Source organism: Artemia sp. Qi Xiang Cuo, chromosome 11 (assembly GCF_049724085.1).
Source record: "Artemia sp. Qi Xiang Cuo chromosome 11, ASM4972408v1, whole genome shotgun sequence".
Classification (NCBI taxonomy): Eukaryota; Metazoa; Arthropoda; class Branchiopoda; order Anostraca; family Artemiidae; genus Artemia; species Artemia sp. Qi Xiang Cuo.
Window position 1 is genome coordinate 25,962,214 of NC_142804.1, and position 14,326 is coordinate 25,976,539.

General features: G+C 34.2%; 1 protein-coding gene across 2 annotated transcripts in view; it reads right to left on the reverse strand.

The window, feature by feature from the left end:
* The window catches only part of LOC148946802 (uncharacterized), a 226,332-nt gene that overhangs the window by 192,648 nt on the left and 19,358 nt on the right, over positions 1–14,326 (reverse strand). For both annotated transcript variants that reach the window (XM_089097151.1, XM_089097152.1), the window contains exon 4: positions 2,201–2,371. In XM_089097151.1, coding sequence (XP_088953277.1) covers positions 2,201–2,371 — 171 coding nt within the window. The remainder of the gene's footprint in view (positions 1–2,200; positions 2,372–14,326) is intronic.

Genomic DNA, 14,326 nt, shown 5'->3' on the forward strand with positions numbered 1-14,326 from the left:
TTAAGTGAAGAAGTGGCATATATTGAATAAGAGCCAACCTGAATTTTGAATCGGGTGGGTGATTAAAACTAAAAACGAGATATTTAGTTATAGCAGTAGCGACTGACAGCCCGGTGTCAGACAACCCGGCATAAAGGCTGTTCACAACGGCATGGAGTGATTGCAAATTATCAGACAGCAGAGGAATCATCTGCGTGTGAAAGGTGACTTGCGTCAATGGATGGCTCGATAAGAAAATGCGGTATTCTGCGGATTGCGCAGCGGATGGCATTGTTAAATATTGCAGGATTCAACACTGAGCCCTGTTTTGCTCCAAGACGCACGGAAATTGGGTTGCTATAAAGGTTTTGCACGTGGACACGTATGGAATAGTTTTGGTACCATTGCAACAGGGAGGCACAAATGAATGGGTTTATCCCACTCCTCAAAAGTGCTAAAACAGCTTGGGAGAGTGGGATCGAATCAAATGCTTTAGAAATATCTATTGCACAAACATATAAAGGTTTCTTCATTGTCTCATACCTCTCCAAAATAGACACGAAAACTGCATGTGCATTCATAACACCAAGACCCTCACGAAAACCAAACTGATGATCTCCATGGTCACACCTATTCGAAATCTTTAAAAGAAGAATCGTTTCAAATAATTTTGCAATAACTGAACAAACTGTAATTGGACGATAAGAGTCACAAGATTGAAGGTCCTTATTAATTTTTGGGACACACGTCACAACGCCCTCACATGGTGCAGTCGGTACGAATTGCGGCGCAATACAAGCTTGGAAAATTAGCGCCATATGCTCAACTAGTTTCGCGGTAACATAAATAAAATGTTCTGATTGGAGTCCGTCAGCACCAGGAGCTTCGCTTTTTTTAAGGAGACTAATTAGCGTAAGAACTGACGATGGCGTGATAGAAACAAGATTTCGGCTATGATCTAGTTGAGAAAAATGGTGCAAGAGAATCTGCCGAAAAGTGGTGTCCAGTGGTGGGGGCCTATCAGAAAATAACGAGGAGAAGTGTTTTTCCCAGGAAGTTACATCAATAGGGTTAGAACACGAAAATGACGATGGAGTGAACTTTGATACTTTGTTCCATAGTATCTGCGGATGATTTCGGATATCACGAGACAGAATAGATACTTGCCTTCTTTTGGAGACCTGTAAAGCTTTCCGGTACTCTGTTTTCGTCGATTTGAGGATCCTAAAACTTAAACCAGATCTGGGGCGATCACAATCCCCCTCCCCCACATCTTAAACCAAAACTTGTGACGGTTGTTTACGAGTTCTAGCTCTTGGTCATCGCTCCAGCCCTTTTCCGTGTACCAATCCTAATTCTCTCAGATGGTACTGCCGCTGAGGCGGATACTTTAAACGAATGAACAATCTCAGTAAGATGACAATCTAAATCAAGGCTGTTGCCATTCAGCGTTGTAGAAAGAAGGTGAAAAGGAATTTTTATTTTAGACAGCATAGAATCCAAAACACTTTGATATAGTGATATATCGATATTATCCCAATACATCTTCCAAAACCACTGAGGCATTTTCCCCTTTTTTCGAGAATAAGGCAAATTTTTTCAGGCGTGTTACTTTTAATGGGTAAGACTAAACTTGGTGAAACAATATATTTGAAATCAGCATAAAAATCTGATTCTTTCGATGTATCTATTGGTACCAAATACCGTTTTTTAGAGTTTCGGTTACTATTGAGCCGGGTCGCTTCTTACTTACAGTTCGACCACGACCTGTTTAAAGGTGCACAGATGGAAAAAGGCTAAACATTAAATTCTTGAAAGGAGTTGTGCATCTACCAGAGGGAAAATTCAACCTTTGGTAAGTCAATATTCAATCTTAACAGAAATTAAGTGAAGGAAAAAAAAACCTTGGCTGGTTAGTTTTGCATATGGAAGGAATTTGTCAGGGGGGGTCAAGGGAAAATTATGGGGGATTGTCCATGGAAGGAACATTTCGGCATTCAGTCAGGGATTTGGCCAAAATAGCCCCTTACCACTCCCTATTCAGGTTTTGTCAAAGTTTGACTAGAAAAAACGAAGTTCTACTGAAATTGTCTAAACTATTAATTTTAGGTTAGAAATCACTCTCATTTTTTTTTTACTTGGCACCTTCGTCCGTGGATTACCTTGAATTATTATGGTGGCTTTGTTCCTGATAACAATGACAAAAATCCATTAATAATACCTGCGTGGCCTTCACCAAAAGTATGATCAAAACTTGGTCCTGTACCGATATGACCAGATGGTGTTGAGAACTGTTGCCTCTCCCAGTCTATATTATGTCCAGTATCCTGAGTCCATGAGCAAAAATCAGTTTCAAAATCACATGATGTAGGAGCCGATTCATCAAGGACCGCTAATTGAAAAGTAAAATTAACTTCATTTTCTAAAATTCATAATTAATTAATTCATTTGTTTATAAATGGCCCACGCATACAAAAAGCACGCATACGCATACAAAACTCCAAGGATCAATAAAAAAGAAGAAATGGCAATAAACAGGATAAATCAATGCAAAAAAACAAGTCAGAAGATGGTGTGGGGGTATGCGTGTAGTTCAACCCTTGCTAAGTTCATCCCTTTTCGCCACAACCTATTTAACTCAATACTAGTTCAACTAAACCCTCATTAAACTCAAACCCCGTTTAACTTAACCCTGAAATAACTCAACCCCCATTCACCTAAACCGTATTCAACTCAACCCCTGTACATTCCAACCTCAATCGAGTTCAACCACTATTTAACTCAACCCCTTGCAACTCAGTTCCCATTCTATTCAACCCCCTGAAAATCAACCCCTGTTCAAATCAACCCTAATGCAACTGAATACCATTCAATTCTATCGCATTCAGTAGATTTTCTATTGTTGACCCTATTTAAAAGAAGCAAGCTAATAAAACAAAAGTAGTAAAATTATTTTCTTATTTTGTATTCTTTCAAAACATCGTAATCACTTTTATGAAAATGCGCCCACTCCACTGACGGTATCAGATATGGCCTGAGTAATATAATTCTCCGTTTTTTAAATTAAATAAAAAAAAACAAGTTTTTTTAAACTGAAAGTAAGGAACGACGTTAAAACTTAAAACGAACAGAAATTATTTCGTATATGAAAGGGGCTGTCCCCTCCTCAACGCCTCGCTCTTTACGCTAAAGTTTTTTTTTTTTTAATAGAGTTGTGAGAAAGTCAAACTTTAGCGTAAAGAGCGAGGCGTTGAGGAGGGGCCAGCCCCTTTCATATACGGAATAATTTCTGTTCGTTTTAAGTTTTAGCGTCGTTCCTTACTTTCAATTAAAAAAAACTTTTTTTTTTATTTAATTTTTGAACGTTTTTTCAATTAATGCAGGTTTTGATTTTGGCCCACCGTACATGAATAATTAAAACAAAATTTGAATATTAATTTTACTTTTATTTGGTTAAATGGCTTTCTCGAAACTTGTTTAATTTTATTTACGAGCGTTTTTATTAGTAATAAATATACGTAACTTACGAATTAACTTACGTAACGAACTTCTATATTCATATATTTTTAATACGTATATTAGGGGGTTCACCACCTAGTCAATACCTTGCTCTTTAATGTAAAGTTCGAATTTTGTTCCAATTCTTTAAAAATGACCGCTTAATCACAAAGGCCGTTAATTAGAATAAATAGCGCTTATGAAAGTACTAAAAAATCTTTGGCTTAAAGAGCGAGGTATTGACTAGGGGGTGAACCCAATTATATAGGCTACGTAATATTTCCGGTTCTTTTTAAGTTTTGATGTTGCTGCTTACTTTCAGTTGAAAAACTTTTTTTTTATTTAATTTCTGATCTTTTTTTTAAATAATGCTGGGAAATCCCGCGTCCCCTTCATAGCAATGTCCCTTCCCCCATGAGAACTTCCTTCATGGAAAGATCCTCCCATATAACCCCCGACACCCTCCCCCACTACCAGAAAAAATTCCCCCTGAAAACATCTGTGTACTTCCCAATAACCAATACTATATGTTAACATTGGGTAAAGTTCATAACTTTCAGCCCTTCCCCCGAGGACTTCGGGGGATTAGGCTAAGTCATTCTAAAAGACATAGTTATAATATTTTCGACCATGCTGAACAAAATGGATATCTCAAAGTTTTGATCGGGTGACTTTGGGAAAAAAATTTCTCAGGCGCGTAACTTTGATGGGTTTTCTCAGGCGCGTAACTTTTGGTATTTGAAATCAGCATTCAAATCTGATTCTTTTGATGTATCTATTGATATCCAAATCCCGTTGTCTAGAGTTTCGGTTACCATTGAGCCGGGTCGCTCCTTACTTGTAGTTCGTTACCACCAAAGTATAAACACATACAACAAGTACTGACAAAACCTATCCTCTCCACACAAAAAAAGTGGCCGTTTGACCGCGTCTCCGGAGACGATTCCATACCTATGCGAACCTGGTGGATAATAGTCTAAGTTCCGTAGGTGATTATACTTGTCCCGTAAAAGCTGTATTAAATTTAATTTATTGGCTCGGAGCGATTAAGTAGTACAGCACTTTGCGTCTAGAGGCGCTGAGGTACGCGGGGTCACTTTTGGAGAGTTTTGTCAGTACTTGTTACGTAGATGATTATACTTTGGTTACCACGAACTGTTTGATATCATGATACGTCAAGTCTTATTGTTTAACCGGTTTTGTCGAATTCTTGGCCCGATGAAAAGTGTTCCGCCAAGAGACTTGAATGCAATTGTTGGATATAAATATTATTCGAAATGATTTTAAAATGTTTATAACAATGATGGAAAACACAAAAATCAGATTAATAGAAACATGCTGCAGTCATAAAGAAAGGATTTTATTATTTTAATGTTTTTTTTAGCTTTCTTTATACGCCCATACCTGGGACCATTAGGGGAGGGTTACATCGTCTAAAAACCAACTATTATATTTGGAAATAGTATAAAATAAGAAAGCCAGCGGTACTACTTTCATTTTATTAACATCTTTACTTTCAATGTGGTCAACCACAGTAAATTTAAACCCCATTCAACCACATTTAACCAGTTGCAGGAGTTTAATTGAATTGGGGTTTAGTTGGATGGGAGCTGAGCTACATGAGGGTTGAGTCTAATGGGTTGAGCTAAACAGGGTTGAGTCGGATGAGAGTTGAGTCAAATAGGATTGACTTAAATGACAGTTGACTTGTACAGGGGTTAATTTGAAAGAGGGTTGAGTTGAATGGGCGTTGAGCGTCATGGGGGCTGAGTGGAACGAGGGTTGGGTTAAACGGGGCTGAGTTACATTGTAACCAATGTGGGGTTACACATTTATTAGACATGCCTTTGAGTTTCCTATACCTCCTGTCTAACTTTGAAATTATATTGGGAACGCCCGAATTCCTAAAAAAAAACAGTTTTCACTCTAAGGTAGGGGATAAAGAAAAAAAATTAAAAAATTTAGAATAATTTATCAGGATTCTATTGAATTACTATTTTTAAGAATAAGCAGAGTAATTACAGAAAGTAGATCAAAAAGTTCATAGAAGTAGAATAAATATATAAACTAAGTATAAGTTAAAATCTACGTGTGATTTCAAGTAATTTCAGATAGAACTAAAGTGAAGATCGTATTGACTGGGGGTAACGTTTATTTGATAAAGTGATCTTGGGGAAGGGCTCACTTAATCGTAAATTAGAATTATAGTACTATTAAGGACCAAAAGAGATTGGCGAGGAGCCTGCCACTCGTTTAGTGGCAGTTCTGGCCTCTCTTCCGCCTGGGGAAAAACATTGATTAGTCCCCCTCCCTCCCTGTCTCACAAAAATGTTCAGGGCTAATTTTAACAAAACTTGTATTTATTAACAAAACTTTCTTTCATTCAAAAATTTACTGCTAAAAGTTTTACTTTAGCCTCTGCAAAATTACTAATTATCTCGTTCCAATTGACTGACTTTAATTCTTCGCATTCTATGCTAATTAAATCTTTATCTTTTAGTCGCTCCTGGCCCATATTTGATCTGAGGTACGTTAACAATAATTTAAGTTTTACTAAACAACTGCTCATTACTGGCCACCGACAGTAGTAAGGCATCTATATATCCGAAACTTACATAGAAACTTACACCTGAGGGTATACACAGTCCGAAACTTACATGGAAACATACACCTGAGGCGATAGGCACCACGAAACTTGCATGTAATTACACATGAATTACGCAAGGAAAAGCCATGGCAGAGACATTAAACTTACGCGTGAATATTTTAAAAGTTGGCAAGCATTTTGCTTTTGATAAGAATTACATAATAAATGTACCGTTTGACATAGACATTTTTTAGGAGCCAATCTGTGGGTGTTCAACATACGATAATTTGATATGTGGTTGTGGTTTGAATAAAAGGAATAGTTATGTTATTTGCTTGCGTGTATAGGAATTTCCATGCTATTTGCTTGCATGTATAGATATTCCCTTGATATTTGCTTGAATGTATAGGAATTCCCATGTTATCTGCTTGCGTGTATAGGAATTCCCATGTTATTTGATTGCATGTATAGGACTTCCCTTGTTATTTGATTGCGTGTATAGGAATTCCCATGTTATTTGCTTGCATGCATAGGAATTCCCTTGTTATTTGCTTGCATGTATAGGAATTCCCATGTTATTTGCTTGCGTGTATAGGAATTCCTATGTTATTTGCTTGCGTGTATAGGAATTCCAATGTTATTTGCTTGCGTGTATAGGAATTCCCTTGTTATTTCCTTGCATGTATAGGAATTCCCAAGTTATTTGCTTGCGTGTATAGGAATTCCCTTGTTATTTGCTTGCATGTACAGGAATTCCCATGTTATTTGCTTGCGTGTATAGGAATTCCCATGTTATTTGCTTGCATATATAGGAATTCCCATGTTATTTGTTTGCGTGTATAGGAATTCCCATGTTATTTGCTTGCATGCATAGGAATTCCCTTGTTATTTGCTTGCATGTATAGGAATTCCCATGTTATTTGCTTGCATGTATAGGAATTCCTATGTTATTTGCTTGCGTGTATAGGAATTCCCATGTTATTTGCTTGCGTGTATAGGAATTCCCTTGTTATTTGCTTGCATGTATAGGAATTGCCAAGTTATTTGCTTGCGTGTATAGGAATTCCCATGTTATTTGCTTGCATGTATAGGAATTTCCATGTTATTTGCTTGCGTGTATAGGAATTCCCTTGTTATTTGCTTGCATGTATAGGAATTCCCATGTTATTTGTTTGCGTGTATAGGAATTCCCATGTTATTTGCTTGCATGTATATGAACTCCCATGTTATTTTCTTGCATGTATAGGCATTTCCACGTTATTTTGCTTGCGTGTATAGGAATTCCCATGTTATTTGCTTGCGTGTATAGGAATTCCCATGTTATGTTCGTGCGTGTATAGGAATTCCCATGTTATTTGCTTGCATGTATAGGAATTCCTAAGTTATTTGCTTGCATGTATATGAATTCCCTTGTTATTTGCTTGAGTGTATAGGAATTACATGCTTATTTTATTGCATCTATAGGACTTAGAATGTTAATTGATTGCTTGTCTAGGAATTCCCTGGTTATTTGCTGGCATGAATAGGAATTCACATGTTATTTGCTTGCTTGTATAGTAATTCCTATGTTATTTGCTTGCGTGTATAGGAATTCCCATGTTATTTGCTTGCGTGTATAGGAATTCCCTTGTTATTTGCTTTCATGTATAGGAATTCCCAAGTTATTTGCTTGCGTGTATAGGAATTCTCTTGTTATTTGCTTGCTTGTATAGGAATTCCCATGTTATTTGCTTGCGTGTATAGGAATTCTCTTGTTATTTGCTTGCTTGTATAGGAATTCCGATGTTATTTGCTTGCTTGTATAGGAATTCCCCTGTTATTTGCTTGCATGTATAGGAATTCCCATGTTATTTGCTTGCGTGTATAGGAATACCCATGTTCTTTGCTTGCATGTATAGGAACTCCCATGTTATTTGCTTGCTTGTATATGTATTTCCACGTTATTTTGCTTGCGTGTATAGGAATTCCCATGTTATTTGCTTGCGTATATAGGAATTCCCATGTTATTTGCTTGCATGTCTGTGTGAGCCTCTTTTGGCTGTTTGTGTCTTTTCGGGCAGTTTGTCTCTCTGTTGGATGTGTGCGTCTCTTGTCTCTTTGGGCTGTGTGTCTCTTTGAGCTGTTTGAGTCTTTTTGGTCTGTTTGGGTGTCTCTTTGAGCTGTTTGAGTCTTTTTGATCTGTTTGTGTCTCTTTGGGCTGTTTGAGTCTTTTTTGGACTTTGTTTGTCTCTTTGGGCTTCTGTCTCTTTGGGCTGTTTGTGTTTCTTTGGGCTATGTGTGTCTCTTTGGGATGTTTGAGTCATTATGTTCTGTTTATATATATTTATTCATTTTTTTTATCTTATTGGTCTAGTATTAAGATTTGTGATATGTGTGTCTCTTTGTGGGATTTTAATATTTTGGTCTGTATGTGTCTGTATGGGCGGTTTTTTTTTTTTTTGGTATGGTTTTGTTTCTTTGGGGTTTTTTCGTGTATTTGGGCTGTTCGTCTCGTTGGACTGTTTGAGTCTTTTTTATCTGTTTTTGTCTATTTGAACTGTTTGAGTCTTTTTTGAGCTGCGTTTGTCTCTTTGGGCGTCTGTCTCTTTGGGCTGTGTGTGTTTCTTTGGGCTATGTTTGTCTGTTTGTGCTGTGTGAATCTATTTTGTCTGTGTGTGTGTGTGTCTCCTTAGTCTTTCTCTCTCTTTTTCCAGTTTGAATCTGTTTGGGCTGTGAGTGTTTCATTTTTGTGTTTTTGTCTATTAGAGGCCTGATGTTTATCTTTTGTGACTGTGTGTTTATGTTGAGGGTGTGAATCTTTTTAGTCTGTCTGGGTCTGTATGGGCGTTTTTTGTCTCTTAGGTCTGTGTGTATGTCGCTTTGGACTGGGTTGGTCACTTTAGTCTGTTTGTATGTTTACTTAGCCTGTGTGTGTCTCTTTTTGCAGTTTTTTTATACTTATTACGGATATATCTATTTGTAGATTTACTCCGGAATTTCTGTGTTTGATTCTTGTGGCTGTGTGTGTCGGTTTGGGCTTTGTGTCTCTCTGTTGGATGTGTGCTTCTCTTTGGGCCGTGTACGTCTCTTTGAGCTGTATGTGTCTCTTTGGGCTGTGGGTGTCTCTTTGTGATGTGTGTGTCTCTTTAGGGTGTGTGTGTCTCGTTGGACTGTGTGTCTTTTTGGGGTGTCTGAGTCTTTTTGGTCTATGTTTGTCTCTTTGGGCTGTTTGTGTCTCTTTGAGCTGTGTATGTTTCTCTGGGCCTTGTGTGTCTCTTTGAGCTATGTGTCAATATGTTTAAGCAATAAATATCTTTAAGCTTAACCAGTCTTTATTCTTTAGAATAGTTCTATTGTAAGCATGTAACAAACTCGTTCCTGAAGTCACCTCTTGGATACACAATGCAGAAACTTCATTTAAGAAACTATGAAAAAATTGTAAGTAAGTAACAAATTCTTTCTTGAGGTAACCTCTTGAATACACAATACAGAAATTTCATTAAAGAAATTATGAAAAAATTGTAAGTAAATAGCAAATTCTTTCTTGAATTCACCAGCTGGATAAACAAAAAGACATTTCGTTCAAGAAATTATGACAAAATTCTAAGTAAGTAACAAACTCTTTCATGAAGTTACCTCATGGATACACAATGCAGAAATTTCATTTAAGAAATTATGAAAAAATTTTAAGCAAGTAACAAACTCTTTCATGAAGTCACCTCGTGGATATGAAAAAATTGTTAGTAAGTAGCAAATTCTTTTTTGAATTCACCTGCTTGATAAACAAAAAAAGACATTTCGTTCAAGAAACTATGACAAAATTCAAAGTAAGTAACAAACTCTCTATTGTTTTCATGACTTAGATACACGATGTAGAAATTAAATTCAAGAAATTATGAAAAAATTCTCAGTCTAAGTAGCAAATTCTTTCTTGAATTCACCTGTTGGATAAACAAAAAGACATTTCGTTCAAGAAATTATGACAAAATTCTAAGTAAGTAACACACTCTTTATTGTTTTTGCGAGTTAGATAAACGATGTAGAAATTAATTTCAAGAAATTATGAAAAAATTCTCAGTAAGTAACTATTTCTTTCTTGAAGTCAACTCGTAAGTAACAATTTCTTTCTTGAAGTCAACTCTTAGATACACAATACGGGAATTTCATTCAAGAAATTATGAAAAAATTGTAACTAAGTAGCAAATTCTTTCTTGAATTCACTTGTTGAATAAACAAAAAGACATTCCATTCAAGAAATTATGACAAAATTCTAAGTAAGTAACAAACTCTTTATTGTTTTCACGAGTTAGATAAACGATGTAGAAATTAAATTCAAGAAATTATGAAAAAATTCTCAGTCTAAGTAGCAAATTCTTTCTTGAATTCACCTGTTGGATCATCAAAAAAGACATTTCTTTCAATAAATTATGACAAAATTCTAAGTAAGTAACAAACTCTTTATTGTTTTCACGAGTTAGATAAACGATGTAGAAATTAATTTCAAGAAATTATGAAAAATTCTCAGTAAGTAACCATTTCTTTCTTGAAGTCAACTCTTGGATACACGGTACGGAAATTTCATTCAAGAAATTATGAAAATATTTGTAAGTAAGTAACAAACTCTTTGTTGATTCCACCTCTTGGATATACAGTACAGATACTTCATTCAAGAAATTATGAAAAAATCGCAAGAAAGTAACTTTTTTTCTCTTTATCACAAACAATTTTCACTTAGCTACATGATGCCGAAATTTAATTCAAGAAATTATGAAAAAATTCTCAGTAAGTAACAATTTCTTTCTTGAAGTCAACTCTTAGATACACAATACGGGAATTTCATTCAAGAAATTATGAAAAAATTGTAACTAAGTTGCAAATTCTTTCTTGAATTCACTTGTTGAATAAACAAAAAGACATTTCATTCAAGAAATTTTGACAAAATTCTAATTAAGTAACAAACTCTTTATTGTTTTCACGAGTTAGATATACGATGTAGAAATTAAATTCAAGAAATTATGAAAAAATTCTCAGTTTAAGTAGCAAATTCTTTCTTGAATTCACCTGTTGGATAAACAAAAAGACATTTCGTTCAAGAAATTATGACAAAATTCTAAGTAAGTAACAAACTCTTTATGGTTTTCACGAGTTAGATATACGATGTAGAAATTAAATTAAAGAAATTATGAAAAAATTCTAAGTAAGTAACAAACTCTTTATGGTTTTCACGAGTTAGATAAACGTTGTAGAAATTAATTTCAAGAAATTATGAAAAAATTCTCAGTAAGTAACCATTTCTTTCTTGGAGCCAACTCTTGGATAAACAGTACGGAAATTTCATTCAAGAAATTATGAAAATATTTTTAAGTAAGTAACAAACTCTTTATTGATTCCACCTCTTGGATATACAGTACAGATACTTCATTCAAGAAATTATGAAAAAATCGCAAGTAAGTAACTTTTTTCTCTTTATCACAAACAATTTTCACTTAGCTACATGATGCAGAAATTTAATTCAAGAAATTAGGAAAAAATTCTCAGTAAGTAACAATTTCATTCTTGAAGTCAACTCTTAGATACACAATACGGGAATTTCATTGAAGAAATTATGAAAAAATTGTAACTAAGTAGCAAATTCTTTCTTTAATTCTCTTGTTTAATAAAAAAAAAGAAATTTAATACAATAAATTATTAAAAAATTATAATTAATTAACAAAATATTTATTGTTTTCACTATTTAGATATACTATTTAGAAATTAAATTAAAGAAATAATTAAAAAATTCTCAGTCTAAGTAGCAAATTCTTTCTTGAATTCACCTGTTGGATAAACAAAAAGACATTTCGTTCAAGAGATTATGACCAAATTCTAAGTAAGTAACAAACTCTTTATTGTTTTCACGAGTTAGATAAACGATGTAGAAATTAATTTCAAGAAATTATGAAAAAATTCTCAGTAAGTAACCATTTCTTTCTTGAAGTCAACTCTTGGATACACAGTACGGAAATTTCATTCAAGAAATTATGAAAATATTTGTAAGTAACAAATTCTTTATTGATTCCACCTCTTGGATATACAGTACAGATACTTCATTCAAGAAATTATGAAAAAATCGCAAGTAAGTAACTTTATTTCTCTTTATCAAAAACAATTTTCACTTAGCTACATGATGTAGAAATTTAATTCAAGAAATTATGAAAAAATTCTCAGTCAGTAACAATTTCTTTCTTGAAGTCAACTCTTAGATAGACAATACAGAAATTTCATTCAAGAAATTATGAAAGTATTTGTAAGTAAGTAAGTAACAATCTCTTTATTGATTTCACCTCTTGAATATACAGTACAGATACTTCATTCAAGAAACGTGATTAAACACGTTTTGAAACTACATGCTATTTGCACGCCTTTCCTTGGCACCTTTCCAAATGAGCAGGGATTCCCCACTGCTTCCTACACATTGCAAAAAGTGAGCAGTACGAAAACTCCACGCTTTCAACCAGACTGGTTTTTTTAGACAACACACCCACAGAGATGACACACACACATAGAGACGAGACAAGCACAGACACGACACACAAACAGAGTCATAGTGAGAGAGATATCCAAAAGTTGGGTTGATCTAGGTTCACTTAGAGTGGCGCGCCACTCTAAGTGAACCTAGATCAACCCAACTTTTGGATATCTCTCTCACTATGACTCTGTTTGTGTGTCGTGTCTGTGCGTTTCTCGTCTCTATGTGTGTGTGTCATCTCTGTGGGTGTGTTGTCTAAAAAACCAGTCTGGTTGAAAACGTGGAGTTTTCGTACTGCTCACTTTTTGCAATGTGTGGGAAGCAGTGGGGAATCCCCCCTCATTTGGAAAGGTGCCAAGGAAAGGCGTGCAAATAGCATGTAGTTTCAAAACGTGTTTAATCACGTTTCTTGAATGAAGTATCTGTACTGTATATTCAAGAGGTGAAATCAATAAAGAGATTGTTACTTACTTACCTACAAAGACTTTCATAATTTCTTGAATGAAATTTCCGTATTGTCTATCTAAGAGTTGACTTCAAGAAAGAAATTGTTACTTACTCAGAATTTTTTAATAATTTATTGAATTAAATTTCTACATCATGTAGCTAAGTGAAAATTGTTTTTGATAAAGAGAAAAAAAGTTACTTACTTGCGATTTTTTTATAATTTCTTGAATGAAGTATGTTTGCTGTATATCCAAGAGTTGGAATCAATAAAGAGTTTGTTACTTACAAATATTTTCATAATTTCTTGAATGAAATTTCCGTAGTGTGTATCCAAGAGTTGACTTCAAGAAAGAAATGGTTACTTACTGAGAATTTTTTCATAATTTCTTGAAATTAATTTCTACATCGTTTATCTAACTCGTGAAAACAATAAAGAGTTTGTTACTTACTTAGAATTTTGTCATAATCTCTTGAACGAAATGTCTTTTTGTTTATCCAACAGGTGAATTTAAGAAAGAATTTGCTATTTAGACTGAGAATTTTTTCATAATTTCTTGAATTTAATTTCTACATCGTATATCTAACTCGTGAAAACAATAAAGAGTTTGTTAATTATTTAGAATTTTATCATAATTTCTTGAATGGAATGTCTTTTTGTTTATTCAACAAGTGAATTCAAGAAAGAATTTGCTACTTAGTTACAATTTATTCATAATTTCTTGAATGAAATTCCCGTATTGTGTATCTAAGAGTTGACTTCAAGAATGAAATTGTTACTTACTGAGAATTTTTTCATAATTTCTTGAATTAAATTTCTGCATCATGTAGCTAAGTGAAAATTGTTTGTGATAAAGAGAAAAAAGTTACTTACTTGCGATTTTTTCATAATTTCTTGAATGAAGTATCTGTACTGTATATCCAAGAGGTGGAATCAATAAAGAGTTTGTTACTTACTTAAAGATATTTTCATAATTTCTTGAATGAAATTTCCGTACTGTGTATCCAAGAGTTGACTTCAAGAAAGAAATGGTTACTTACTGAGAATTTTTTCATAATTTCTTGAAATTAATTTCTACAACGTTTATCTAACTCGTGAAAACCATAAAGAGTTTGTTACTTACTTATAATTTTTTAATAATTTCTTTAATTTAATTTCTACATCGTATATCTAACTCGTGAAAACAATAAAGAGTTTTTTACTTACTTAGAATTTTGTCATAATTTCTTGAAAAAAATGTCTTTTTGTTTATCCAACAGGTGAATTCAAGAAAGAATTTGCTACTTAGACTGAGAATTTTTTCATAATTTCTTGAATTTAATTTCTACAT